Below are 27423 nucleotides of genomic sequence, written 5' to 3'. Positions count from 1 at the left end.
GCTGCTTTGGACAGAAGAGGTGTGCACTTCGCCATTTCTTACATGGTAAGGATATAAGAGCAAAGAGTGTCTGTCATGTCACAAGGTGACAGAACTGAAGGGAAGCCCGTACTGGGCTTCGGGGGGACTCCCCAGAAAAGCACATGTTAAGTCTTCTGAGTTAACAAGGCACTCAAGAGGCCCCGCAAGGCAACTTCCCCGCCCTAAATCTTGCTTCGAAAATTCAGTAAAATGCCTTCCATTTCATTGCAAGCCCAATTGTGTATAAATTTAGTTCAAGTGGCAAGTAAACCAGGAAAGTGAAATATGCAGTAAGTTACTATGGTGATTGCTAATTTAAAATAATTAGAGAAAATAATGAGAAAACTATTTCCTCTCTCAAGGATTAGAGATCCGTAAGCTGATACCAGTCTCCTTCTAGAGGCCTTAATCTCTATAATGAAGACAGAGAATTTCGAGTGCTTTAAAAAGGTCTCTCTGATTGGGGAATTTAATCAACCCAGTACTTATACCAGAACTTATATTTGCTTTTATTGAATCTAAGTCAATTCCATAAAAGGAAAATTACATGTGTATATCTTAGTGCAATCATGTTAAGCAGAACTTTATAAGCATTACAGCCAAATTAAGATTTAAGACCTGTTGATAACCTTTTCTTGACTTCCCCGATTTCAAAACCCCACCCACTAATTCATCAGGGTCTTGGGAGCAGGGACCGGGCAGGAGAGTTAAACACCAGACTCAGCACAGCAACCGCAGGGAAGTGCACGCTCACGGTGCCCCTTCATTTCTGCTATTAAACGCTGCTAAGTGACTAAGGGGTTGAAGCATGAGATCGCCGCTGCGACCCGCAGTCACAACGCACAATGCATCTCTGATTAACCTAGGTTGTCTTCTGCAGGGTCCAAGAAGTTGGCTAGAGAGCAAAACAGGAAACCAACTGGTTCTTTTCCTTTTCCACTTAATGCGCCCTCAGATGAGCAAGGTGGGGCTGACTCATTTTACTGTTAGCCAGGCATAAAGATCTGTTGGGGGCCCCCAGCGAATGTCCCAGAAACCCCACCTGTCTCTGGGACTAATTGTTGACTTCGAGAGGAGTCACTTGAGCTGGATTTTCCCGTCTCCCTCTGGCTTTTAAGCTCCCACATACACATACAGTAGGTAAATGTAATAAAAATTTGCTAGGCGTGGTTGCACTCAGCCTTAGGAGGCAGAGGTGGGCCGATGTAGGTGAGTTTGAGGCCATCACGTAGCCAAGGCTAGATAAAGTATGAGTACCAGTTACACTGCAGCCTCTCAGGTTCACACCCTCTCCCCACTTTGGAGTTTCTGATTCTGTATGCCTGGTGTGGGTATTAGGGATCTAAATCCTTCCTAAAGACTTAATGCTATTCGTACGGTCGCCTCGAGGGGAGTGAACACATGTAGAACAGGATGAACAGAGGTTTTTCTGGGAGGCGTCTGAGGGCACCAACTTGATGCATTTTATGTCACACAATCTTTGCTGAGGTACTTGAATGTGCAACTAAGGCACAAACGACACAAAAAGTGACGGAGGCGGGGATCCCATGAGAGCTACTGACAATTCATCCACACAGCTCTGCAGTGGGTGGGCAAACAGGCTCAAGGTCTATTTTCTTAAGTGGGGAGAGAACACCCCCATGTTCGGACAACTGCAAAGCATTAGGAAAGCAACCCTTCGCAGGTAATCAGCCCAATAAGAGCTGTGCAATTAAAGTTGAATAAATAAAATGTACAAGCAAAGAATTTTTATTTCTCAAAAATAAACAGCTAAATGACCAAACAGAGCAAAAGAACTCACCAAAACACCAAAGTCTCTAGGAATGAAATTCCGACGCTGGATGCGCCAACCACAACAATTCTGGCATTGACGGTGACCTTCGGCTCTAACGTTAGTTTTCTGTTGGTGTGGTTCAAGGCGTAGCTCGCCTGCCAGGAAACAAAGAGAAAGAAAAACCTGAGGAAAAGGTAGCTGAGTCAGCAACCCAGATGAACGATTACAAGGCGTTATTAAACCAACCCCCTGCAGGAAATCAAGCCCCAATAACAGCTGGGCAATGGTCATGGAAAAGTAGACTCGAGTGTTTTTGGAAATGAATCCAGGAAGGAACGGCTCAGTGGCAAACAGCACTTGCTGTTCATCCAGAGGACTGCGGTTCAGCTGTCAGCCACATCTGGGGCTCAAAGCCTCCTCTCACTCCAGTTCCCGGCAGTCCTCTTCTGGCTTCCACAGGAGCCTGCTGGCATGTGGTGCACATAAACTGACAGGCACACACATACATTAAAAATAAGTATTTGAGAAATGTAACAATATAGTAATATGCCTAGGCTCTGTCACACACGAAAGATTGATTTGAATGTTTTTGTCTAATTGATAGTTTATTAAGACCAACAGTCCTAAGTGATAGAGATGGTGATGTAAATAATCCTACAAGACCAGCTATTTGGTGGGAATTGTAGTCCTCTGTCTTTCCTTACGTCCAGAATTTTGAATGAAATTAAATTTCATTACTCGAGGCCAAGGACTATTCCCTGGTAGCTTTCATATCATTTAACAGAGTCTGCACTCTGTACTCAGTAGATCCTTGATAGTATTTGTTGAATGACAAACATTTGCTGAATGACGAGAGTTTGTTAAATACTAAGGGCCATTCAGTCTTCAGGAGCCCCAGTACCGGGGGGACTCTAAGAAGCACAGACAGTAACTGTGGTCCCTTTAAAATCCATATTTGCAAAAGTGACGCAGATAACATACCTGGTTGGTTTATCCTGAAGAGGCTGGACAATAACAAAAAAGTCTTTACAGAGAGGGAGTGTGTGTCAGGTTAGATGGAGGTGTAATCCTTGAAAGAAAATTAGGCAACACACTCAAAGTCATGGGTTCTAGTCTTAATGCAGCACACACTTTTATTTGGTGATTTGGTGATACTTGGTACCATGTGTCTAGAGAATTATAATCACCACTGACTTCTCCTAAGAAACAATGGAAGCCAGCACCAGGTGGATAGCTATATCAACATTAAATGAGCAGTAATACATCCTTTGGGTCAGAAGCTCACATCCCAGCAGGCAAAATCCACTTTTCATCTTCTCAAAATTCCAAGCTCCCAGGAGTTAGGAATCCGGTAGGTTGATGGCGATCACTTTAAACCCTATTCAGTGCCTTGGGTGTCATGACCTTAGGCTTCTCCATTCACTAACATCCAAGATGGGGATGATCCCCCTGTGCGGTTCTAGTCAGCCTAGCAATATGGAAATTATATATATATATATATATATATATATATATATATATATATATATACACACATATATTTTAAAGGGATTTTTTAAACAGAGTTGGAAGCATTCAGGCTCTCCATAGTTAATATCACTAGTGCCTCCCAGCATGTTTTGTTCCCCACCCCCACCTTTAAATTGACACTATGGATTTTGGAAGAGACTGGGCCCACATCCATCTTTAAAAAGGGTCTAATGAACACTAATCTTAACCCACACTCTACAATTGGCCCAGTATAAACATGTGACCTGAGTTGGCCCAATCAGAGTGAAGCCCAGGCCTGTTGTATGACTTAGGAGGTCAGAAGCATTCCTGCTTCCTACACAGCCCGAGATGCAGATGGGTGGCTGGGAATGGCAAAGTCATCCTAAAGAACACCAACCATCGTGGGTTGGAACTTCAGAGGACCACAGAGAACCAGGACAGAAAGGAGTTTCAACTGCTTCCTGAAGTCCATGTTACCTTTGGATTCCTCGGGGGCATACACAGTGAGTATCAGTCCCACATTACCGCCATGGTGCTTTGTAACAAACCATTCCAAAATACACTAGCTTAAAACTGTCACTCGTTCTCTCTCATAACACCGTGGGTGAGCAAGGAGTGTGCTGATCTAAGTCTGGTTCAGCTGTGTTGTCACCATCATGAAGATTCCTCGGTGCAGATGTCTGATCAGCCTTGTCTGGCTTTCTACACACACACACACACACACACACACACACACACACACACACACACACACACAGAGAGAGAGAGAGAGAGAGAGAGAGGATAGATGATCGATAGATAGATGACAGACAGACAGATACATGTATGCATGCATACATACATACATACATAACATACATACATACATACATAATAAGAAAAAGAGATAGATCGATCTCCTTTCACTGAGAAGTTACATAATCCTAACTCTGCATTACTTAATGATTAGCCTACCACATTAAACATATAATCCAGGTTGGCCTAATCAGAGTGAAGCTCAGAGTTGTGTGACCCCACCGGTGGAGATGTGAACCCAAAATGGCTGCCTTATTCTCTGCCCCCCCACCCCCCATTTCTGATAAGACACAGCTGGGGCTTATTCCCAGAGTAGCAGTGGTGTGAGTCTGAGAGGGGCAGGTGAAAGTCAGGGATGCTTCCTGTTTCCAGGCCAAACAAATCATATGCTGGAGCCCAACCCTTAGCTGGGTAAAGTTACTCATGTCTGATGGAAGGACATTAGGTTCTAACAGCAAAGGCACAGCCTAGGGACCGGTGGCAGGTGAGGATGACCAAGCTCACTGCCTTCCTCCATCATTCAGGTGAGAATGACCAAGCTCACTGCCGTTCCTCCATCATTCAGTTGCATACGCAGCTGAAAACTTCCTAGGTTGAGACATTTCCTATTCAAAAGTGCAATTCTTGAAATAAGCATCAGTTAGGCAAGACATCAAGTTCACCCTGGTTTGGGTGGGTGGTCCGGGATTCCACGCTCACTGGCCTACTGTACTCAGCTTAATTTCTGAGACAAACAGGCTACAGGTCCGCTTAGCCAGTCTTGGGTTCAGGGAGTGAAGGTAGGAAGCGCCAAGGCATCTCTCCTTGCAGGTCTAATTAACAGATTTAAAACGCAAGCATCTTAACAGAGGTCAAAAGCCAAGCTTCCTTCCATTAGCAGGTAGGCTCAGATATTCGCTTCAGCATCCCATCCGTGGGAAGTGTAAACTAGCACCAAACCATACGCAGTAATGAAATTCCCTGGTAAAGAATTAGACATCATTCATGAACGGGCTCCAGTATCACAGATACAAAGGCAGACTGAGCCGAGCAGAATGGCTTTTGTTTCCCCACACAATAGCCTTAACACCAACAGCTGCCAGGCCTCAGAAATCACCTTTGTAACTGCTAAATATGCAGAGTGGCTCTGGGGTGTCAAAAGTTACTGATCAGTACCAGGTAGGGGCCTGGTCTCAGGAGACTGAGCGTGTATCACAATGTTGCTCCTGTAAATGCAATTTTGTCTCCAGGTTTTGATTAAAAACACACTTGTTGTCAGACAGAATTAAGGCTCCTGAAGCAAAGGGGAGGAGGGGGTGGCGAAGCTATCTTTTAAAAATTTGTAGGTGTGGCTATAAATGCCTTGAGATTTTTCTCTCATCCAAGCCTCCTTTGGCGACAAGTGACAAGCTGGTGAGCTGTGCTGTTTCTTCCTTTAAAGGACCTGTTTTCCCTGTAAGCGAGAAGCAGGGTGGTGCTTAGAATCTTTCCTTTATGTTTCTTCAAACTGTTACATCTACATAGGGAATAAAATAGCTATGGTCAGGTAAGGTGGTGCCCATCTGTTAGCCAGTACACGGGAGCCTGAGGAAGGAAGACGGTGAGCTCCAGGCAGGATTGGGCAACAGGGCTAGCCCCTTTCCCAAGAGAATGGAAAGAACCAGATAAGGAAGTCTTCCGAACCGTGCCAGCTTGTGTGTTTTCACGATGAGCATCTACCCCACCCACCAAAAATGCCTCTTGAGTAGGAGATCCCTTGTGAGGCCCGACCACCTTAACAATAAACGTCAGGTCCAAGTCTTATCTACTGAGGCTGGTTTTGCTTTTTTTTTTTTTTTTTTTTTTTAAATATAGTCTCATGTAGTAGTCCAGACTGGCTTCAAATTCACTATGTAGACAGATAAGGGTGATTTTGCAGTCCACCTGCCTGCACCTCCCAAGTGCTGGGATCGTGGGTGTGTGCCTAGCAGAGACATTTTTATGTAGTACTCAAGATAACTGAAGTCTATGTGCATGCTAGGCAAGCATCCTACCAGCTCAGCTACCCCACCCCACCCCGACAAACTCAGAAAGTATTCGCGCCTTATGGTCTTTTTTGGGTTGGTTTGATCTTTTGTTTGTTTGTTTTTCAAGATAGGGTTTCCCTATGTAGTGCCATGGCTGCCCTGGAACTCACTCTGTGGGCAAGCTGAAATATTCCAATAATAAACAGAGGGACAGTGAGTTTATCATGTATGTAACACAGTGAAGGTATGGATAGGAAGTCACATTCTTCTCTCTGCTTCATCTCACAATATTTCTCACTCTATTTTTCGAATGCTCCCGAGTTAGAATCTTAGACAAAGGGATGGTTCCCCCCGTTGGCATAACCACGTACGCCAGCAGGAAGGACTAACCTTAGGTCATGATGTATTCAGTAAATGGTCTTTAAAATCGCCATTGACTTTAGCAATGGCTTTAAAACATATACGTTAAGTTCCATCCCGGAAATAGAAAAAGAAGTAATAAGATGGGAACAGTGAAGATATTTCTGAGCTGAACTTGGAGGTGTGCGAAACACACACAGTCCTAGTAAGGTAGGAGCTGTGAAGGGCTGAGAAGAAACTGGGAAGAGAAATTATCATTTCCCATGAGTGTTGGAGCATAGCAGACTGGCTGTGAGAATGATAAGGTGGTAATAGTAGTGGTGTATGAGTAGTGTGTGTGTGTGTGTGTGTGTGTGTGTGTGTGTGTGTGTGTGTGTGTATCTGTAGGTGTGTGTTTTATAGTTCATGGCACATGCGTGGAAGTCAGAACACAACTTGCAGAGGTCTGTTCTTGTTAGCATTTTGTCTAAGCTCCGCCCCACAGTTACCTGGCAACAGCCAGGTGTGCCTGACTCACTAAAAAGGGGTTTCCTTGCCCCCTCCTCTTTCTCTTGCTTTCTGGCTCTTACTCTGTCCTCTTGCTCCTGTTCCCTCTCCCCCTCCCCCCCCCCCGCTATCCATGTGCACGTGGCCGGACTCTACTCCTCCACTCTCTCTACCTTTCTCTTTTTCTATGCCCTCAACTCCCCTCCCCATACCCTGAATAAACTCTTTTCTACCCACTGTACCATCGTGTGGCTGGTCCCTCAGGGGGAAGGGAGGCCTCAGCATGGGCCCCGCAGAGGCACCCCCACACCATACCTTGCCTCCACCAAACATATTCCTGTCTCTCCTTATCTTTCTATAAAACACAACAGTTCTAATCTTCTCCCACATAAGCCCAGGAAACTGAACGTGGGTCATCGGGCTTTCCGGCAACTATAGGGCTCACAGGTCTTGTTTGCTTTCTTTCTTTCCTACCATGATCCGACCTAGATGTATTTGCTTGGTAAGGTTGGGATTTCTTCTGTTTGCTCTTGCATTGTCTGAACTCGCCCTTCTGGTCTCTACATCTTGGGTCACTCAGAAACTGATGAAAGAACAGATAATCTTAACTTTGCATTTCATAAGCTTCCCTCCATGTCTGTGGTGTTTGTGTGTGTGGTGGGGGGCTGGAGGGAGGGGAGACGTGTGTGTGTGTGTGTGTGTGTGTGGTCTGTGTATGGTATGTGAGTGTGTTTGTGATATGTTTTGTAATGATGCAGCAGGAGGGGATACCTTAGTGGGCCCATGCTGAGGCCTCCCTCCTCCCCAGGTACCAGTCCTATGGCGGGCCTGGTATAAAAATGAGGTTTAATTAGGGCATGAGAAGGGAGTTGAAGCAGAGAAAGAAAGGGAAGGGGGGGTGGAGTGAGAAGAAAAGAGGGAAGAGACTGTCCAGGAACACATGGAGGGGGGAGGGGTGGGGAACTGGGGGGAGGGGGCAGGCCAGTTCTTTTATAACAAGCCAGGCTTGTACCTGGCTGTTGCTTGGTAACTGCTGGGTGGAGCAGGGAGGAAATGCTAACTGAGTGTGTGTGTGTGTGTGTGTGTGTGTGTGTGTGTGTGTGTGTGTGTGTGTGTGTGTGCACACATACGTGCATGTGGTGTTAGGGGACAATGGTAAGATAGTAACTTCAGGTTTGCTTCCGTGGTCCCATCTCCCTTGTGAGGGTTTTGTTTTGTTTTGTTTGTGCCAAGTTCTCTCACTGCTGCAATGCTCACCTAGTAAGTAGTCTAGGCCGGCTGGCAGTGAACCTCAGAGATCCACGAGTCTCTTGCTTCCCCAGCATTGGGGTTATAACCACACAACATCAGGCCTGGCTGCTGTGTTTGTTTGTTTGTTTGTTTGTTTGTTTTGTTTTTTAAGATTTCTTTTGTTTATATAAATGAGTTTTGGCTTGCATGTACGCAGATGCACGGCCAAACCAGGCATTATTTTCCCATAGAACAGATGTTGCAGGTTGCCACGAACCACCATATTCCAGCCAGGGATCTAACTTGGTCCTCTGCAAGAGTAAACAGTGAGTGCTGTAAACTGCTGAAGCATCTCTAGGCAGGGCTTAGCTTTTTAGACATGGGTCCTGGGTGCTCTTAGGGGCTGATACAAGGCAAACACCTGACCAACGAAGTCATCTCCCCAGCCCTCTCTCAGGAGCCCTTTAAAGGAGTGAATGTTGGTGTCATCGTCATTGTTCAAAATCGTCCTGGTTGGTTCTCTTTCTAGTTACCAAAATGACTAAATCAATAACCTTGACTTTTTTAGAAGTATTTAGGATTAATATTTTTTTTTCTGATAGAATGACGTTGCTGTGTATTTTCAGTGGAGCTTGTGTGGCAAGTCACAGGTGGTAATCAGCACGAAATACACAGTTTTGAGTTTACCATATTTGCTACCTTTTCTATGTATATAAAATGTTGATCAAATACAATTTTTCTGGTAATATAAACCTGAATCCTGCTGTTCTGTTTAAGTTAGTTTCTTTATTGTATCTGAACTGAGTTATAACGATGATGAAACATTATTAAAACTCTATTTTATGAATAGATCCAGGCCACACATGATGGCTCGGCAATGGACTTGATGCTTAAGAAGCCTGAACCCACATAAAGGTGAGGGGAGTGAACCCACCACACAGAGCTGTGGCACACATGCACCCACGCACATTAATAACAAGTAAAACTATTTTAAAAACCTGGATCCAAAATCTGACGTTACTAATCTTACAACTAAGCCAGTGAACTAGAAAGTGGCTACAATAACTATAAGTATCAGCACATAACAGACACCAAGTGACAATGTCTTTCTTCCCAAGGGCATTTCTTTCATAGTTATGATCTGCCTTTGGGGAGAGAGTGGGCAGGCACCATCAGTGTAGCCAAGTTCTGGCCCTGGTTGAGGTCCTGAGCCTCTTTTCCTTACTTTGTTCGAGTGTGAAATGGAGCTAAATTACAGCCGGCTCTGGCCCCTCGGCAGGCAGACATTCGGACTACTGGATAAAGGAAGCCTATACGCACTTGGCACTTTCCAGGCAGAGACGCAGCTCGAGGTAGAATCACACATCTCTCCAAGGCCATATGAAAAGAAAGGCAAATCTCCAAAAACACATCTTTAAAGAGCAAAACAATAAGCTCAGTTTCGGCTCACACCCATGTGCATGCAGCTTTTTGTTACAGAAAGCTTCCAAAGACTTCAAAGGGCCCTCGGTCCGCACACGAAATGGAGGACGCAGGGCTTCTAACCCATTAGGAGTAAAATGTCTGAAACCCTTAATAAGCCTGCTTTTGCTTTATATGTGTGATTTTCTCCGCCCTGGGCTTCCTAGTTCTCTGGCTTCTCTTTGAGAAACCCTCTGTTTTCACAGAGTAAAAATCAAACAAACGATGACGGATTCACAGTGCCGCAAATGTCAGGGTGAGCTCTGAAGTTCAAAGTTCACCAGTGGGACCTCTTTAGGGCAAAGTATCACAGTCTTCACCCAGTAAACAAAAGGTGTGGTCATCACCAGAAGTGCCTTCCACAAACACAACATGCAGCTTCACAAGGTCATCCGTGCTTTTTAAAACCCAGAGGCTAACACCTCTGTCTGGTAGAGCATAGGAAGTCTGCATAGACACCGTTGTGGTTTTGAATCTTATTTGATGACGTATCCCCTTATTTTTTTCTCTTGGGTAGGGGAGGTGGGGCTCCAAACAATTCTATCTTGTGGAGATTTCAGAAAGAAAAAAGTAAATAAAAGCAACTGGTTCCATTCATATCCTTTGAGGGAGAGTGACCCGGGGACACTCTTGGGCTTCCTGATCGACACTGGAAGAACATACGTGAAACTGGAGTGCATGGGTCAAGAATGGACGTCAGTCATTGCAGGGTTTGCTCGCTGACATTTCCCCTCCCCCATACCAGGGCACACTCAAAGTGCTCGATGGATACCTGACTAAAACTACATATGGGAGGAAGGATTTATCAGGACTCAGGGTTCAGAGTATTATGGTCTATCGTAGCAGGGAAACCGTGGCATTGGTAACGGTTCCCTGCTGTGGCAGTGGGAGCTTGAGGTAGCTGGTTATACTGTAAAGAAAGTTTCAGCAAGGGTCTGGCCAAGCTGGAACCCATGAAGCTCATCCTGCATGCATCCTCCAGTTAGGTCCCCCTCCTAAAATGACCCAACTTCCTACAACTCTCCCAGCTGGGGCCAAGTGTTCAGACCCATGAGACTATGTGAGAACATTTTACATCCAATGCACAACACTCACTAGATATTCATGAAGTGAACCTAGCACTCGCTTTGCCGATGCAAAATATCAGTACCTTTACCATACCTTCGATTCCTTCACAATCTTCATGTTATTCCGGCACGGAGTGGGAGCTCAGGAGATTCTCGTGGTATTCTCATGAACTGTATGCATGTTACCTGGGGCAAGGAGGATGGCCCCTGTACCTGTTACAGTTATGCTCCGGATCATACAAGGCACAAACCTAACTGCAAATGGCCTAGAGAAGATGGAATATGTCCCTTATGCAGAGTGGACATCTGAAAGGACGCAGCCCGGGGTTCTATGGAGGTAGAGCCATAAACTGACCAAGGCATGGGTTTGTATCTGCACAACTTGCTCTCTTGCTGCTGATTTCCATCTACAAGTATGGTCCAGGTGGCTGCTGGAGATGCAGACATTATGTTCTCAACCCAGGCAGCAGGAGAGAGAGAGAGAGAGAGAGAGAGAGAGAGAGAGAGAGAGAGAGAGAGAGAGAGAGAGCTCTCTCTTTAAGCTGGCTCCCAGAGTTTCCATTCCAACAACGTCTCAGTAGCCCAAGTAGGAGGAGACGTGTTCCCATAGTTCAACTCCCTATTACTTTGCATATGGCTGCCTCAGCATCACTAACAGTAGCAGAAGGGATGGGTGTAGAGGATAGGGTGTGGCCTGGCAACTGGAGCCTTTATCTAATGAGTCACTTGCGTGTTTCCTCAGCCACTCCATCGGCCCCACCCCTTCTTGCACCTGTGCGTCCTACTTGCCCACCGCCATTGCTGCTCCCACTTGATTTGTAACTGTCCTTTCTTTTAGGTTTCCTTATTGTTCTATTTATTTCATTTACATGTTTCTCTTGGTGTACAAAATAAGGGCTTGGTGACATTTTAATAGAAGTGTGTCATTGCTCGTATTCACCCTCCCAACCCCCTCCTTGCTCATCTCATTCTCCTCGCCCACAAGCCATCTCCCTCCATTTCATGTCATATAAATGTGTATGTGTACATATGTGTATGTGTGTGCATACATTTTCACACACACACCTAGGTTCCTTGTATGAGAGAGAACATACTTAACTTTCCTTTTGTCCCTCTCATTTCCTCTCTTGTTCTGCCTTCCCTTTAGGATCCCTCACCACCCCCATCTCTCCTCTATGTTTATATCCTATTTATGTAGACATCACATACATAGCTGGATTCCGTATGGAGAACACGTGATGGCGGATCTACTTCGCTTTGTTTAACGTGAAGATCTCCAGTTCTACTCAAAGGACTTAATTTAGTTCTCCTTTGCACCTGAGTGGAGCTCCGTGCGTGCTGCGTTTTCTTTATCCACTCCATCTGCGGGCGAGCATCTCGGCTGGCTGCATGTTTTGGTTGTTGTAAACGGTGTGGAGTAAACACGGATGTGTAAGTATCCCCATAGTGTGCCGACATGGATCCCTTTGGAGAGATGCCCAGGACTGCATAGCCGGATCATATGGCTGTTCTGTTTTCAGGTTTTTGAGGAGCCTCCCTGTTGATTTCCGTAGTGACCGAATCGGCTTGCGCTCTCACCAGCAGTGACTTGTGGGTCCTCCTTCCTCTGAACCCTCACTGGCATCTGTTGTCCTCTGTTTTCTTGATGACAGCCACTCTGACTGGGATGAGGAAGTTTCAAAGAAGCTTGATTTTTGCACTCCCTCTGATGGCTAAGGCTACACACACACACACACACACACACACACACACACACACACACACACACACCATATTTTTATTGGCCATTTCTCTGTTTCTGCTTTTAAAAACTGATTGCTCTATTCATTTGCTGATTTACTGATTGGATGATTTGTGGTCATTTTATATCAGAAAAGCACGTTTTGTAGGTTGAATGGAGTAACGGTGGTGGTCTCATCAGGTCAAGTTTACATATTTTTTTCCGGGCTGGCATTCCTGAGATGGGCCCTTCAGCCATTCTCTCCTTGACAATCACAGTGGAACAGGCAGGCAGAGCGACATGGTAGTCTATCTGTTCAAGGGTGAGCTCGCTTTTGCCATGTCACAAGAGTTGTGTGCTACGTAGACAGTATTTTGAGCTTAGCTGCTCCTGATAATGTCTTCCACAGGATTATAGCATAATTCGGCATTGGAATAAACAATTGTTTTATCCCCATAAAGGCCAGAAACTAAGCAGCAGTAGGCAAGTTTGCTATCAATGAGGCAAATATCGCTTAGTGGAGAAATGGCGGCCATTCCGTATTTTCTTGTGGTGTAATTATTGAGTGTGGTTTTAGGAGCAAAATAAAACTACGTGAAGCAATGTTATACTTTCTTACTGAAATTCATATAGAATATTCTCCCCATGACCCCACCAAAAAAAAAAAAAAAAGTGCTCTTGAAGAGAACATAAGCCTCCCTTCTAAGAAGAGATGAGAGGAATTTCAAAGCAATGGCTGGCATGACTGATACACGTGCTGTTCTGGACTTTCACTCAGACATTGTGTCATGGTTTAATTGGCCACATTTTTTTTCCTGAGTTGTATATGAAATAAATTTGTATCTTGAAAATGATGTCTTAGACTTGATATGATTAGGGGGTTGCTTCACTTATTAACCAAATAGCATCCTCAGCAAGTAAGTCATGTAGCTGTTAAAAACATGATGGATTTTATACAATACACAGACGGTGGCAAAGGGGCGTCACTGTTAACTTCTAGGCACTGTTCCAAACCATTAACCCCAGTGTACAGCACGTTAGACTCCACATCAAGACAAACCTGAGCAGCTCTAGGTTCTGACCCTCCTGCTACAAACAGGGTCAAGGGTCAAGGGTCAAAGGTGTAGCAATGTCCTGAGCCTGCACAACACTTCCATAGAATCCTGTCTGGGGAGAATTTGATACTGGGATCTCTGATCTTACGATCACCGATGTCAACCACAAACTGGAGAAATGGCTTCTCTGGAGCAAGCACAGGGCAAAAGGCAGCAGTGAGGTTAATCCATGGCAGAGAAACGTTCTACAAAAGCCAGTGTTCGGCTTGCATCATTCTAAGAGTGCGACCTGTGGCTGCTATAGTTCAAACGGATCTCATTTTAATTTATTTCTTACAAGACACTATAATGAAACCATTTTTTAGCTGCCTCCCGTCTCCGTGCATGTGTAAGTACACACCTTCCACAGCACATGTGTAGAAGTCAGAGGACAGCTTACAGTCTGTTCCACCACATGGGCTCTGGGGGTTGACTGAACTCAGGCCCCCAGGCTCATCCAGAGTCTTTACCTGCTGAACCACACCACCTGCTTCTTGGTATATCCCTTAAAAAACAAAACCTTGCTGACTTAGCATGTGACTATGTATTCATTCTCAAATCCATATGCCTATGGGACAGCTCCTCACATTAGCACGTCAAACGAGAATTCTACCTCCGAAGTCAGAAACAGCTGCGGAAGTGACTGCAGCATTCTTCCTAGTAACCTGCGCGCTCCCGAAAGGATGACACTTGCATATGGGTAGATAGGAGTAAAGCTTTCCACTCCGTAAAAAACTCGTTAGAATCGGGGGCTGGGGGGACAACAACAAAAAAACCCCACCCGGTCTGCCTCTTCAAGCCTCACCCCCTTCCCTTTCTCTCACACCCAATGCTTGACTCCAAACACACGCAGTTTCCACCATATCAAGAAACTTTCCAGTAGCAGTTGAGTGACCTCGGGTTCAGTTCAGTTCCTGGATTTCGGCTCCCCAGGCCTGCTCTCAGGGACACCTTCATTGCTAATCACAAGTCGTTTGTTGCCTGTGCTTCTGACCAACTAACTGTCTGTAAGTTAGAGATTCCCATGACCCTTCCTCAGTGGCTCAGAGAACTCAAGAGAAACAGCTGACTTACCAGGCCATGAGTTTATCATAAAAGGGTAAAACCCAGACCTGGTCAGTCACACTGAGCATGACAAGGGTCACGAGGCTTCTACATGCCCTCCAAGTGTGCTACATTCCCAGTATCTCCACATGGAGGTTCTCTAAAACCTTTGACTTGGGTTCCTATGGCTGCTTCATCAGGTAGTCATGGCTGATTAAACCACTGGCTGTTGGTGTCTGCCATCACTCTCCAGCCCTTCTTGTTTCCAAGGTGGTTGGGAATGGGCCTGAAATTAGTCTCTTCAAAGTTTCTACCCTTATAGGGTTAGAGGCAACGTTTTCTCATCTTAACGGGAGTTAGCTATCATCTCTCAGCTGGTTTTTTCAGAGGTTGGAACTTTTAAACAAGCAACCTAGGGCTTAGTTTGGTAATTTGGACTTTTAAAATAAGTAACTCCATTTGGGGCCTGTTTTTATCATTGCTAGCAACAAAGCCAGTCTAACTTGTCAGTAGGAATGGTAAGTACATAAGAATGTGGGCTGCTTATGTGGCCATGTGGAGAGCCTCTTCATAGATCACGTGCGTTAGCTCAAAGCTTAACGCACCCGCTAACTACAACAGCTGCATGTAGTGGGCGCTGGCCTAAGAGCTGAGGTGTAGATGAGGCATAGTCATTGCCTTAAAGAGGACACAGGCAAGCAAATAGGATGCAGTGTATGTGAGAGGGGCAGTGTATGGGGAAGCTACTGCTGTGTGATGGATGTATTGAAAATGCACAGGATTAAAGGAACACGTGTTCATTTAGCTCCTGGGACTGGGGGTCAGTAAAGTAGGGACTGTGCTCCAGGATGCAGGTCTGGACTCAGCTGGGAAGCCCTGGAATCAGCTGGCCCAAGACAGTAGGAAAAGTCAGGGAAGGATTCCCAGAGAAAGTGACAGCTGAGCTGGATTTGCAAAAATCAACAGAGTATCTCCGGGCAGACAAAGGAGAGAACTAACTAACGGCGGGGGCCGGGGTGGGAAAGCCAGAGTGAGGCTGAACAGAACGTGCAGGTCAGTCAGACTCTATGCATAGGTTCACAGACTAGGTCTCGGAAAGCAGAGCGGGCACGGTCGGAAATATAGGACGCAACCGTGGGAGGAGACAAGAAAAGGACCAGGGGTTAAGGAAGAAGTGGAAGGGTGGCTGAGGGCCAACCGTATGCGCTTCACTGCCTCCCGTTAGCCAGTAGTATTTGGCACATCTCTGAACCCAGAGTGAAATGAAAACTCTATTCCTGCAGAGAATAAGCTGTTTGGTGCACACTGGGCAAGTGGCCCTGCACTGCTGGGGTTCAGCCCCTGGGCATCTGCTACAAAGTGACAGCTCTGGAAAACAGCCCTTATTCTGAGACTTTCTGTACCAGTGAGTGCCGTTTCTAGGTATAGTTTGGTTTTGCTTTGAATTTTTTTCTCTTCCTGCTTCTTTAGTTTTGCTTCTGGGTACGTTCCAGCGCACACATGTCCAGTGAACTGACTAACACACGTGACTGCTTTTAGGGGTCTAGTGGGTGCCTCTGTGCACAATGCTCGTTTTTTTTCACCGGGCCTCGGTATTTCTGTTGACGTCCAACTGTATCTCCGATTCCCTCTCAAGAAATTAGGGTTCCTCCTTTCATCCCAGTGTGAACAACGGTTTGCATTCTCTTTCACACGACTTTAAAATTCTGCATACCAAAAGGCTCACTCGGGCTATTGTACAAGCAATGTACAATGGGTGTCTCGAAAGAATAGGCTTTTCTGAACATTCCTACAGAGTAAGCTAAGGCCACAAATGAAGTTCAAAGGAATTTGGTCAGAATCAATGGAATTGCCTCTTGGTCCAAGTGGAGGACTTGGAGGGAGGAATAAAACAAATCCACCTTCTTTTTAAATTGAAATGAAAAGGGGCCCCGCAGGCAGCTAAGCAGAAACCACAGCAGGAAGGAAGGCGGGGACACAATAAATGGGAGTGGCTCTTGTGAACAAAAGTGAGAGATGCTTCTCAACAGAAGGTGGCAGGCCGATTCGGCCGGCCAGATATTTCACATCAGGTCAGGCAAGAGAAGGATTTCAGTCCCCAGCACGAAAGCAACTGCTTTAAAAATTCCCACCTGTTTCCTCTTTGAATTAATTTCCTGACGATTTTGACATTATTTAAGGGCCACCGGTTGCCTGCTCCCAGTGGAAACTCCCCTCCCCAAAAGGTTAAGTGTTTGGTATACCCCAAGTTTTGAAAACAAAACCAAACAGTGAGAACAATATTCTATAATTAATTAGCACAAAGGCTTCCCTGTGCCTAGATGTCCTGATGGGAACCGGATTGCTGCTCTGGAGGGTAAAAGCTACGCTGGCAGGTGTGGCTTCCGGGAAGCCTCACATCAGAAACACAAAACAAACACAAACCCTTAGGAAAATTCCTCCTTTTGCTCAAACACAAACTTTTCTTCCTAAAATCCTTTGGAATGGCTGGCAGGAGGGAGAGGAGGACCGTTGTGCGCCATAATTAACACCCGATCGCCGTTAACATCTCACTTGGGTTGGTGTGAAGAGAGGTCACGTACTTTTAATTTCTCACACGCATGTCAGTGGTAAACAGTCCCAGCATTCGTGCTAATGACACCATCTGGCGAGTCCGCTAACTGTGTAGCCTTCAGCTTCCAAATAAGATGTAATGTCAGCAACACATGAAACCCACTGACATTTACAGTAAGGAAATTTATTATCAGCCACTGGTTTCATATAAATGTGTTTGCATGACTGCCAGGGGGGCTTTAAAACCGTCACCTTTGCCAGGCGAGCAAAGGAAGGTGCAATAAATAATGGATTTTAAGCCATGCATGCACTACCAAATCATTAAACATTTATCGAGCAGGCGCAGTAGCATCTTGAGCAACAGTTACCACTTGAAAAATTAATGTCGCTTTTGAGGGTTGAATGGGAGCCATTCAGTCTAAGTGCTAACAGTTTTTGTTTCGGTATAGAAGATAAGGATTCCCCAAAATTTCTATTTTTTTTTTGGTTGAACATGACTATGTATATGCAAATAGCTCTTTAAAATAATTTTGCCTTGAAGAACAGTCACTTTGTGCTCTTTTGTTAAGTGGTAAACATGGTAGCTGAAATGTTTCATGAAAAGAAAATAATTGTTTAAACCTTTTTTCAATACCATAAGTGGCAGAAGAAAGGTTCTTTAGGGATTAAATGGTATGCTTCCCTTTAAAAACCTTAATGAATTCATCAGTTATGGTTGCAATTAGACGACTTAAATTTTGGATTAAGGAAACGAATATAAAGTCAAAGCAACAAAATCTCTTGAGTAACTGAGCTGCATTTGTTCCCCAATCCTCTCCTTTAGAAATATGTCCCCAAGCATGCCAGTAATTTTCTTCTATATGTTTGTCTTATGAGTGTCCATTGCTTTGAGTTAATAATGAAAAAAATACAGATAGAAGGCGGGTGGTGACTGTCTCTTTGGAGTATTTGGCAAAGAATAATAGTGTTTGATTGAATGGAACAAAGAGAGGCGTTGGTGGGAACTTCGCTTGCTCACTGGACACGTTGGAAGGTGGAGAAGCCAGCCTGCCCTGGAGAAGTTCTTCCTTTAGCTGGTAAAGCTCAGGGGCACATTGAAGATGGGGCTCTAGAATAAAATCTCAAATTGTCACCTAGAGAGAGGACACGGGGTGTGCCCTACTGAGAGCCTGAAGCACTGCCTTGCTGGAGAGGCAGGGGTGGGTGGGTAGGAGACAGAGAGTTCTGGGTTCAAATTAAGAAATGACTGACCAGGAGACTTATATCCTGCCTTGTAAGGGTTTGATGTTTTGATGAGTGATGTTACTCTAAAAGCCTGTATAATTTTATTGGAGTGTAACTCATGGAGTCTTCTCTCCTCTTTCCTTTCACCTATCAGAAACACTCTGAAAGGCAGACCCCACCCTCACCTCCCAGGGAAAGTCAGAGAAAGATGTTCTTGTAAACCCAGCAGGAAATTGGAATCTGGGTCCTGTTCCTGAATAAATTTTAAATTAGTGGATGAATATTTGAGACTTCCCACTTCCACCTTGAATAGTGACTATCATTTAAATAGAACCAGGGAGCCCACTCCCTCTTTTTTTTTCCCCGTGTCTTGGGGTGGAAATCCAAGATCTGGCCAAGACTAGGTCTCTACAGTACTGGCTACCTGTACTGTCGGGCATCTTTTGCTGACCTGAATTAGGGATCAACAGGTGAAGTTGGTGTCAGGGTGGGAGTCACAGGAAATCAGTATGCTCTCTCATGAATATGCCTGCCTACCAACCTATGGCTAGCCCCAAGCCATGAGAGGTTACTCAGAGTTGGGAGGCTACTATCCCACCATAGCTGTCCTCAGTGCTGAGGAAGGGAGTCTTCGCTGTGCAACCCAGTGGTCTGAGTTCCATGCATCTACCCCAAGTCTCCATGACACAAAGAGACTTCTTCAAGGGTGAACTTTAGAGGCATTATGTAGAAGTTAACTGAACCCACTGGGACTCTTTGTCCTATTTTAAAATGACATATACTGCTTAAGTCTTACCATTAAAACAAAAACAGTATGGGAATTTTTTTTTTCCAAAGCAGTTTTCTTACAAATGTTCCATGAGAGGCCACACACTCACCCAACCCTCCCATCTGTCACTAATTAATTTACAACTTTCCTAGACCTCTAACTGTTCATGCTGTATTTTCTGGAAATGACTATCTGGTCTATCCCAGTGGGAAAGAGTCATGCACAACACCAAGGAGGCTTCTTCACAGTGGTGCTGGCTCCAGGAATACTTTTAAAATTTGCTTTCTGCATAAGAGTGTGTGCGTGTGTGTGTGCGAGAGAGAGAGAGAGAGAGAGAGAGAGAGAGAGAGAGAGAGAGAGAATGGCAAACACAGTTCTCCTAACTCCTGAAGGTGGGGGTGGGGGGAGTGGGGGAACAACAGTTAACAATGAAGATCAAGAAACAAAAAGCCATTCAGCAGATGCATGCCATTTTTTCCCCTCCAGTGTGGACCAGTTTTTCTTGTTAATTATATCACCTATTCTTTCCTTATATTGATAATTACATAATTACACGAAACAGATGGGCGACAGAATGCACCCAGATGGTGAGAATGTAAACAGGCTTACAAATAGCTTATTCTTAGGCATATTAAAAAGAATTATTCAATAATACATAGATTTCTATACTCTGCATCTGTCAAGGAGAGCCTTGAAATGGCAGCTACTTTGACAATTTTCTTTTCTTCAACAGATACAATATCCTCCCTAGGAATTCCTGGGTAGCCAATTGCCATGGAGATAAGATATTTATGCTTTTCCAAGTATCTGGACACCTGAAAGCTTAAATTCTTATTTAAGCCCACTGGCTGGATCCACCCCTGCTTACTATTTAAAAGTAAACTGTACTTTCAAAGGGCATTATGCATATATATATATATATATATATATATATGTCTCTGTGTGTGTGTGTGTGTGTGTGTGTGTGTGTGTGTGTGTGTGTGTAGGACTAGCTATACTTTGAGCAAGCTGTGCTGAAAAGAATGGGAGGGCTGCTCTAAGAATATAGTAAAGGCCTGGAGATCGCTCAGTGGGTAAAGTGCATGCTATACAAACACGAGGACCTGAGTTTATATCACTAAAACCCACATAAAAGTCAGACATGGTAGAAGGTACCTGTAATCCCAGGGCTGGGAGGCAAAGACAGGGGATCTGCACAGTTTGTAGCCAGTCAGTATGGCTGAATTGGCAAGCTCTGGGTTCAGCGAGAAGTTGTGTCTCAAATAATAAAGAGGGGCTGGAGAGATGGCTCAGAGGTTAAGAGCACTGGCTGCTCTTCCAGAAGATCCGAGTTCAATTCCCAGCACCCACAGGGCAGCTCACGATGCACATAGTTCTAGCCCCAGGGGATCGGATACTCTCTTCTGACCTCTGTGGATGTCAGGAATGCTCATGGTGATGGAATGTCATGCATGCACATGGTATGCAGCCACACATGCAGGAAAAAGAAATTCACATACATGAATAAAAAAGACGGAGAGCAATTGAGGAAGATACTCAATGTGGATCTCTCTGACTTCCACAGGCATAAGTGCCTGCACACGTACATGCACCATGTTTACATGTACTTCCCCATGTGTGTACACACACACACACACACACACACACACACACACACACACACACACACACCCCTCACAGACATACATACAAAACCAGAGAAAATGCATAGGAATTCCTGCATCCAATAGGTTTTATGAATGAAATTCTTTTAAAAGTAACCATGAAACAAAAGTCCAAATCATTGATGTTGTGTTTATGTGGTGCCTGGAAATGAGGGGGTCAGCGAGGAGAACGGCACCTGTTCCTTCAAGCTCCCACCCCTAGCTCAGCCCCAAGGATGCAGTCTCTTTTTAAGGGATGATTAGCAGAGGTGTATGTGCCTGCACAGCTCTATGAAGACACCAGCCTGGGGACCAGTGAGTAGTGATAGAGGTGAGGGCGGGGTTGGTAAGTGGAAATCGGCTGGGGTGACCAGAGGGCGCTGAAAGCTGCATGCTCCCGGGAAGCAGCTCCTTCTGGCTAACCCCACAATGGCCACCATAGTGAGGATGGTTAATGCACTAAATTACATTAAAAAGGGAGCAGGGACCAAGCAGCCCAGGAAGTAAGAGCAATGGTGCAGTGTGTGCTTTAAGTTTATTACCCCAAGTTTCACTGGACTGGTTGGCTCACGTCTGCCCAGGCTGTGGCCAAGTCATAGTCCAGCAGTGGCAATAAAAATGCTTTATGGCTCCCAGGCTCTTTCCACACTGAGTTTATTCTGTTCCCCCACACCTGCTTCACGTGATCACTCTCGCTTTCTTCTTCCTGAGGGTGGTTACTGTAACAACCGTGGCATCCACGATCTTGAGGAAACCATCTATGGCCTGAAGCATGATTAAGGTCATGATGAGAGCTTTGATTCTGGAGAACGGTGGCAGCCGGAGACATGAGCACTGAAAATTTCAGGCTGTGTCTCTCTTAATAAGGAGACACCTGATAGAAGGTGAGCTATGTTCCCTCGCCAGGTCCTCATAGGCAGCCCTGGGTTGGGGACCATGTCTCGGGATAAATTAGATGCTTCCCAGGGTCCATTTAACCTTTCGCCTGTGATGAACTCAAGTCCCATTTTCCCTCAATATACGGTGAGCATGCTAATGTTAATGTGTAAACTCAGCTGCTCTTTTGAGGTGTTCTTCCTGCCCCTTTATACTTTCCAAGAAATCATATCCATTGTTTTCAAGGAGACTTTATTAATAAGTTATAATGTGCAAAATTTCCACGAAACCCTAAAAGTGAGATGCGTAACTCATCTTTGGCTACTTTGTGAGTTCTTCTTCCTTTCACCCTTCACTGTCATTTCTCCATCCTTTCAACCCCTTAACACTAGACAGGAGATGAAAAAGGATAGAGGGGGAAAGACTGCTTCCTGCCGATGAGGGGCATCGAGTCCCTTAGGGCAAGTTTGATCTTTGCCATCAGAATATCTAATTTCTTCTTGTTTCTTCTGTAAGGTTGACTATTTAACAAACTCTGACTAACAACAGCCAACAGCCCACCCCTCCTCTTGGGGCCCTAGCATTTATACACCCTATGAGAAGTCCCCAGAATTCCAAACATCACACAATTGCAGAAACTATCTGCCGCTGGCAAAATTATATCCCCACAGGAGGCAAATCATAGTCAGCTACTGTGGACAGTCTGAAGCAGCCCCATATCCCACACCTGGGATTAAAATGAAACCATTTTCCCATAATACTTCTGTGCTTTTTAAGTAGACCAAAATTCTCACTACAGAGGTGTATTATACTTTATAATAGTAGATGTGTCTGTGGACATAAGATCACTTGGTTCTGAGCGGGTCAGCCCTTGTGAGCTGTTCAGCCGTTTTCAGCCTGTGGGTTGAGATTCTTTTGATAAGCCTCTATCTTCAAAAGTATTTGCATTACAATCCATAACCATAGCAAAAAATATGGTTATGGAATAGCTGTAATTTTAACAAAAATAATTTTGTGGTCGAGGGTCACCACAACATGAGGAACTGTAGTAAGGGTCATGGCATTAGGAAGATTGAGAACCACTGAGTCAGAGGGAAATGGGAAAAAGAGAAGACATCCCATGATGCATACCTGCTCTGAAAAACCCGTTTTTGTTTTTTTGTTTTTTTTCTTTTTTCTTTTTTTTTCTTTTTTTTTTTTTTTTGGAGCTGGGGACCAAACCCAGGGCCTTGCGCTTGCTAGGCAAGTGCCCTGCCGCTGAGCTAAATACCCAACCCCTGAAAAACCCATTTAACAGTGAATGGGCATATTCTCTACACAGTGATGGTTTGCTTAGATACATCATCGTATCAGCAAGAGAAATTAGTCTTCAAAGTCCGGAATTACAAGTTTTCATTTTTAATCATAAAATGATTTTTTTTAATTTAAGAGACAGTAGCTTATCATGACAATCTATTAATATCATTTCCCACAATTTATTCAAAAGAAATCCTCCCATATGTGTTTGAACATAGTTCATTGTTGAATATATATATATATATATATATATATATATATATATATATATATATATATCTTAAGTGGCCAAAGTAAGGGGACTGGTGCAGTAATAAGCCATAGGTCCTGTGTCACCAGAGTATCTCAGAGATGTCAAATGAGGCCACTGAAGCTTGAGGACAATAGCTCACTCCTCAAAACCAACCCTCCCTTCACATCACAGTCAGGGATTGAGGTTAGCTCAGTGATAGCATGTGAGGCTAATGTGTGAGCTCTGGGTTCCATCCCTCCCCTGGAGTGACAGAGAATGCAGGGAGGAGGAAAGGAAGCTGCGGCAGGAGGATTACCTTGAGTTTGAGCCCAGTCTGGGTTATATAGTGACATCCAGGTCAGCTTTAGCTATAGTGTGATAGACTGCCCCCATTTTTTAAAAAGTCAAAACAACAGCACAAACAAACAGAGAAGGGGGATCTAAGCTGTGGACCAAATGCATTTAAAGCTCTCACTCAACCTAACACTGTCAGAGGACTGGTGCCAGAGACATACCTCATCAGTTAAGAAGGCTCGCTCTTCTCCCAGAGACTTGAGACCCCAGTACCTACATCAGATGGCCCTCACGTTCTGCGAATCCCGTTTCAGAGATGCCAGTGCCCTCCTCTAGCCTCTGTAGGCATGTGGGCACATGTGACATATACTTATACATAATTTTTTTAAAAATCCTTTTCAAAAAAAATGTCAGAGGAGGAATATTTAAAAAGATCTTCCTGGATTTCTGGAGAGTTCTTTATACTAATGGCTCCTTCTTTGTCTGGAGACCCCACACTCCATCTTGCGGAGAAGAGATGTGATGGCCCTGGCTTTACCCTCAAATTACAGACAGCCTTTCAGCGCTTCACTTCAGGATCCTGTAGTGAAAATATCCATTGGTTGGGTATGACAGGCCAGCCTTTATCCTGTACCAGTGAAATATGCCAGTCCCCAGAGCATGGGCCTTGATTTAAGTCCTTCCTTGTAGGACCATCTCGAGGAGCAGAGGCAGCTTGGGAGACTGACTGCCTGGAGCTACATGTGTGCCGGCCTCAGCACTGGGGTGGGATGGGGTTTCTGAAGAAACCCATAAACATATCCTAGGCAGAGGAATCCTACCCACGCAGTAAGGCTGTCCTTGCATAGGACAGGTAGAAAGCAGACTTGGAGGTCTTCACGTTCCTTCCTTTCCTGGCCCCATTTTCAGAAGAGTCAGAAATAGTTCAAAGAGAAAGAAACTGACAGGCTTAAAATAATGATAATAATAAAACTGCCAGTTAAATGTTAAAGCAGGAGAGGGAGAGGACTGGTGAAAGAGAGGAGTCTACTGGTCTCTGGCTTCAGCAGCAGGGCAGGGAGGCTGGCTGACCTTTGCATGGAAATCAAGTTTCTGACATTACATAAGACAAAATTAGATGTCTTATAGAATTACAATCACGTGCTGTGAGTTGAAGTGGCCCACAGAGCTTTAATAAGCTAAAATTGACCAGAAAGTCACGGACTTGCCCACTGTGTGACTGGGTACAGAAGAAAACCCAGACACAGTGAGCATGCTCACAGTCAACAGAAAACAAGGTCTGGCAGCTCTGTGACAGTTCCCACAAATCCTGAGGACCCCGTGGTCACTTCGTTCCCCAAACCCCTCACCTCAGGTTTCTTGCTCAAACTTGTGAGAGGGTCAGATAGTCTGATAAAAGCATGAAATGAGGGGGCCAATGAAGACAGCCAGCCACACTCCTTCACCAGGGGCAGGATCAGCTCCCACCAATGGAGGACCACTTGACTGTGTCAAACAACTAGGTGACACAGGAAGAGAGCCGCAACAGCTTGAGGAAAAAGGCGTGTCTCGAAGTACCATGAAACCACAGTCAACTGGGGCACGCCCTGACGCACACACGCACGATGGTGGTGGATGGGTTTGTGTGTGCTTGAGAAGGCACGTGGTGGGAGAGCATGAGCAAACATGCACATAAAGGCCAGGCGTCAACCTCATCTGTCGTCCGTCTGGCCGTCTCACCTCATTTTTGGTTTGTTTGTTTGTTTGTTTGTTTGAAACAGGGACTTTTCCCCCACTGGAACCTGGAATTCAAGCATCAGGCTAGACTCCCTGGCCAGAGAATCCCCAGAGATCTGTCTCCCTAGAACCCAGATTACAAGTGCATACCACCACACCTGGCTTTTGTATGAGCTCTGAAGATTGAACTTAAGAGCCTCATGCTTGCATGCATGCATTTTACTGACTGAACCATTTCCTAGGCCCTTAAACACCATAATATTTACAAAGGTGGCCAATTAGAGACAGTGGAGATTTGGGGCTGGTTTGTCTATTTCTTCCTTCTATAAACCCATACTGATTTGTATCATATTTTATTAATAAAGATGGATGCTATACCTTCTCTAGTCAGTATCTGTAGCTCTAATCACCCCACTTTGCCATTTCATTGCACCACGTATTTTAAAATACCCAAAACTGGCCAGTGGTTGGCCCTGACAATCTTTACCTTTCTAAGAGCAAACTCTAAAGAAACCACTAGGCCACAAAGACCAACTCTGGCTGGCCTGAGAGCATAATATAGACGCCTCTTGGGTTCAGATAGATATCTGTAGCACAGTCTCCCCTAAAGGTTGCTTCAAGATCTAAGGAAGCCATGACTGGGTGAACAGGTCAAATAAGAGCAGGAGAAACTGTATTTTAACAATATCTTTCTGCCTTTAAAAAAAAAAAAAGTAACTGAAACTTCATGAACAGCATAGTCTCCATGTATGAATGACGCTCTCTCAGAGTACCAGAAAAATGTCAGGTGCACTCAGTATCGCTGGCCCTAAGATGATCAGCGTTTTACTATTTAGTGGCCAGAATACTAGAGCTAATCTAAAAATGAGAGATTGCAAAATGGAGCAGTTTCTGGGAAGTCCCAGCAATTCCACTTTCAAGATATACAGTGATATGAACACACACGCACACACACACGTACAAGCACACACATACACACGCGCGCGCACGCACACACATGCACACACAGTATGTGAATTTTCATAGCATAGTTATTCCCCAAAAGTAGACACAATTCAAATTGTCAACAACTGGAGAAAAAACAGAATATGACTGTGATGGTTTGTATTTGCTTGGCCCAGGGAGTGGCACTGTTTGGAGGCGTGTCCTTCCTGAAGTAGGTGTGGCTTTGTTGGAGTAGGTGTGTCACTGTGGGTTTGGGCTTTAATACCATAGGCCTAGTTTCCTGGAAGTCAGGATTCTGCTAGCAGCCTTCAAATGAAGATATAGAACTCTCAGCTCTGCCTGCACCATGCCTGCCTGGACGCTGCCATGCTCCTGCCTTGATGATAATGGACTGAATCTCTGAACCTGTGAGCCAGCCCCAGTTAAATGCTGTCCTTTGTAAGTCTTGCATTGATCATGGTGTCTGTTCACAGCAGTAAACTCCTAAGACAATGACATTATCCATACAATATAATATTTAGCATTAAAGAAGAATCAAGTACAGACACACACTACAATGTGGGTGCACTCTGACAGTAAGAAGAAACTGATCACAAAGTAGCACATGTTGTATGAAGTATCCCAAACAGGTAAGTTCAAAGGATAGAAAGTAGTTCCGTGGTTGACAGAGACTCTGGGAAGGAAGCAAGCGTAGGAGAGAAAAATACTAAAAATTTAGGCAGTCGTGATGGTTTCGTAACTCCATGAATGTACTAAGCCTCTAAACTGTGGCTTGTAAGGTATTCAGTGACTGATTTCAGTTATCGACTTGGTGAGATCTAGAATCACCTGGGAGATGAGCCTCTGAAAAATGCCTGTGGGGACTTTCTGGATTAGATGAATTGAGATGGGAAGACCTACACACTCTGGGTGGTACCGTTCCCTTTGCTGGGATTCTGGACTGAATGAAAAAGAAAAAGTGAGATGAACACAGGCATTCATTACTCTCGCTTCTTGGTCAGCTGTAGCCAGTGGCCTGCAGCTCCTCTGTTTGAGACTTCCTCACCATGACAGAACTATGACCAGAAATAAACACCTTCCTAAGTTGCTTTGGTCACAGGGATTTTATCATAGCAACTGGAAAAGTAATCAAGATGTATGTGTGTGTGTGTGTGTGTGTGTGTGTGTGTGTGTGTGTCTGTGTCTGTGTGTACAGATATACTTTCTATTTCTTGAGCTTACCTATTATTTATATCACAATAAAATTTGGTTGAAGGGTAACTGTCCTGAACCAATTATTCTGCAAAATGATAAGATTTGGTGTTGGTTGGTACTGAGACACTGGAAGTCAATTTCACAATTTATTCT

At 44.8% G+C, this 27423-nt stretch overlaps 1 protein-coding gene across 1 annotated transcript in view; it reads right to left on the bottom strand.

The window, feature by feature from the left end:
* The window catches only part of Cfap61 (cilia and flagella associated protein 61), a 260690-nt gene that overhangs the window by 122298 nt on the left and 110969 nt on the right, over nucleotides 1-27423 (bottom strand). Inside the window, exon 17 of the mRNA XM_032904350.1 lies at nucleotides 1823-1950. Within this exon, the coding sequence (XP_032760241.1) occupies nucleotides 1823-1950 (128 nt within the window). The remainder of the gene's footprint in view (nucleotides 1-1822; nucleotides 1951-27423) is intronic.

Source organism: Rattus rattus, chromosome 5 (genome assembly GCF_011064425.1).
Source record: "Rattus rattus isolate New Zealand chromosome 5, Rrattus_CSIRO_v1, whole genome shotgun sequence".
Lineage (NCBI taxonomy): Eukaryota > Metazoa > Chordata > Mammalia > Rodentia > Muridae > Rattus > Rattus rattus.
This window is presented reverse-complemented; position numbering and strand designations above follow the sequence as displayed.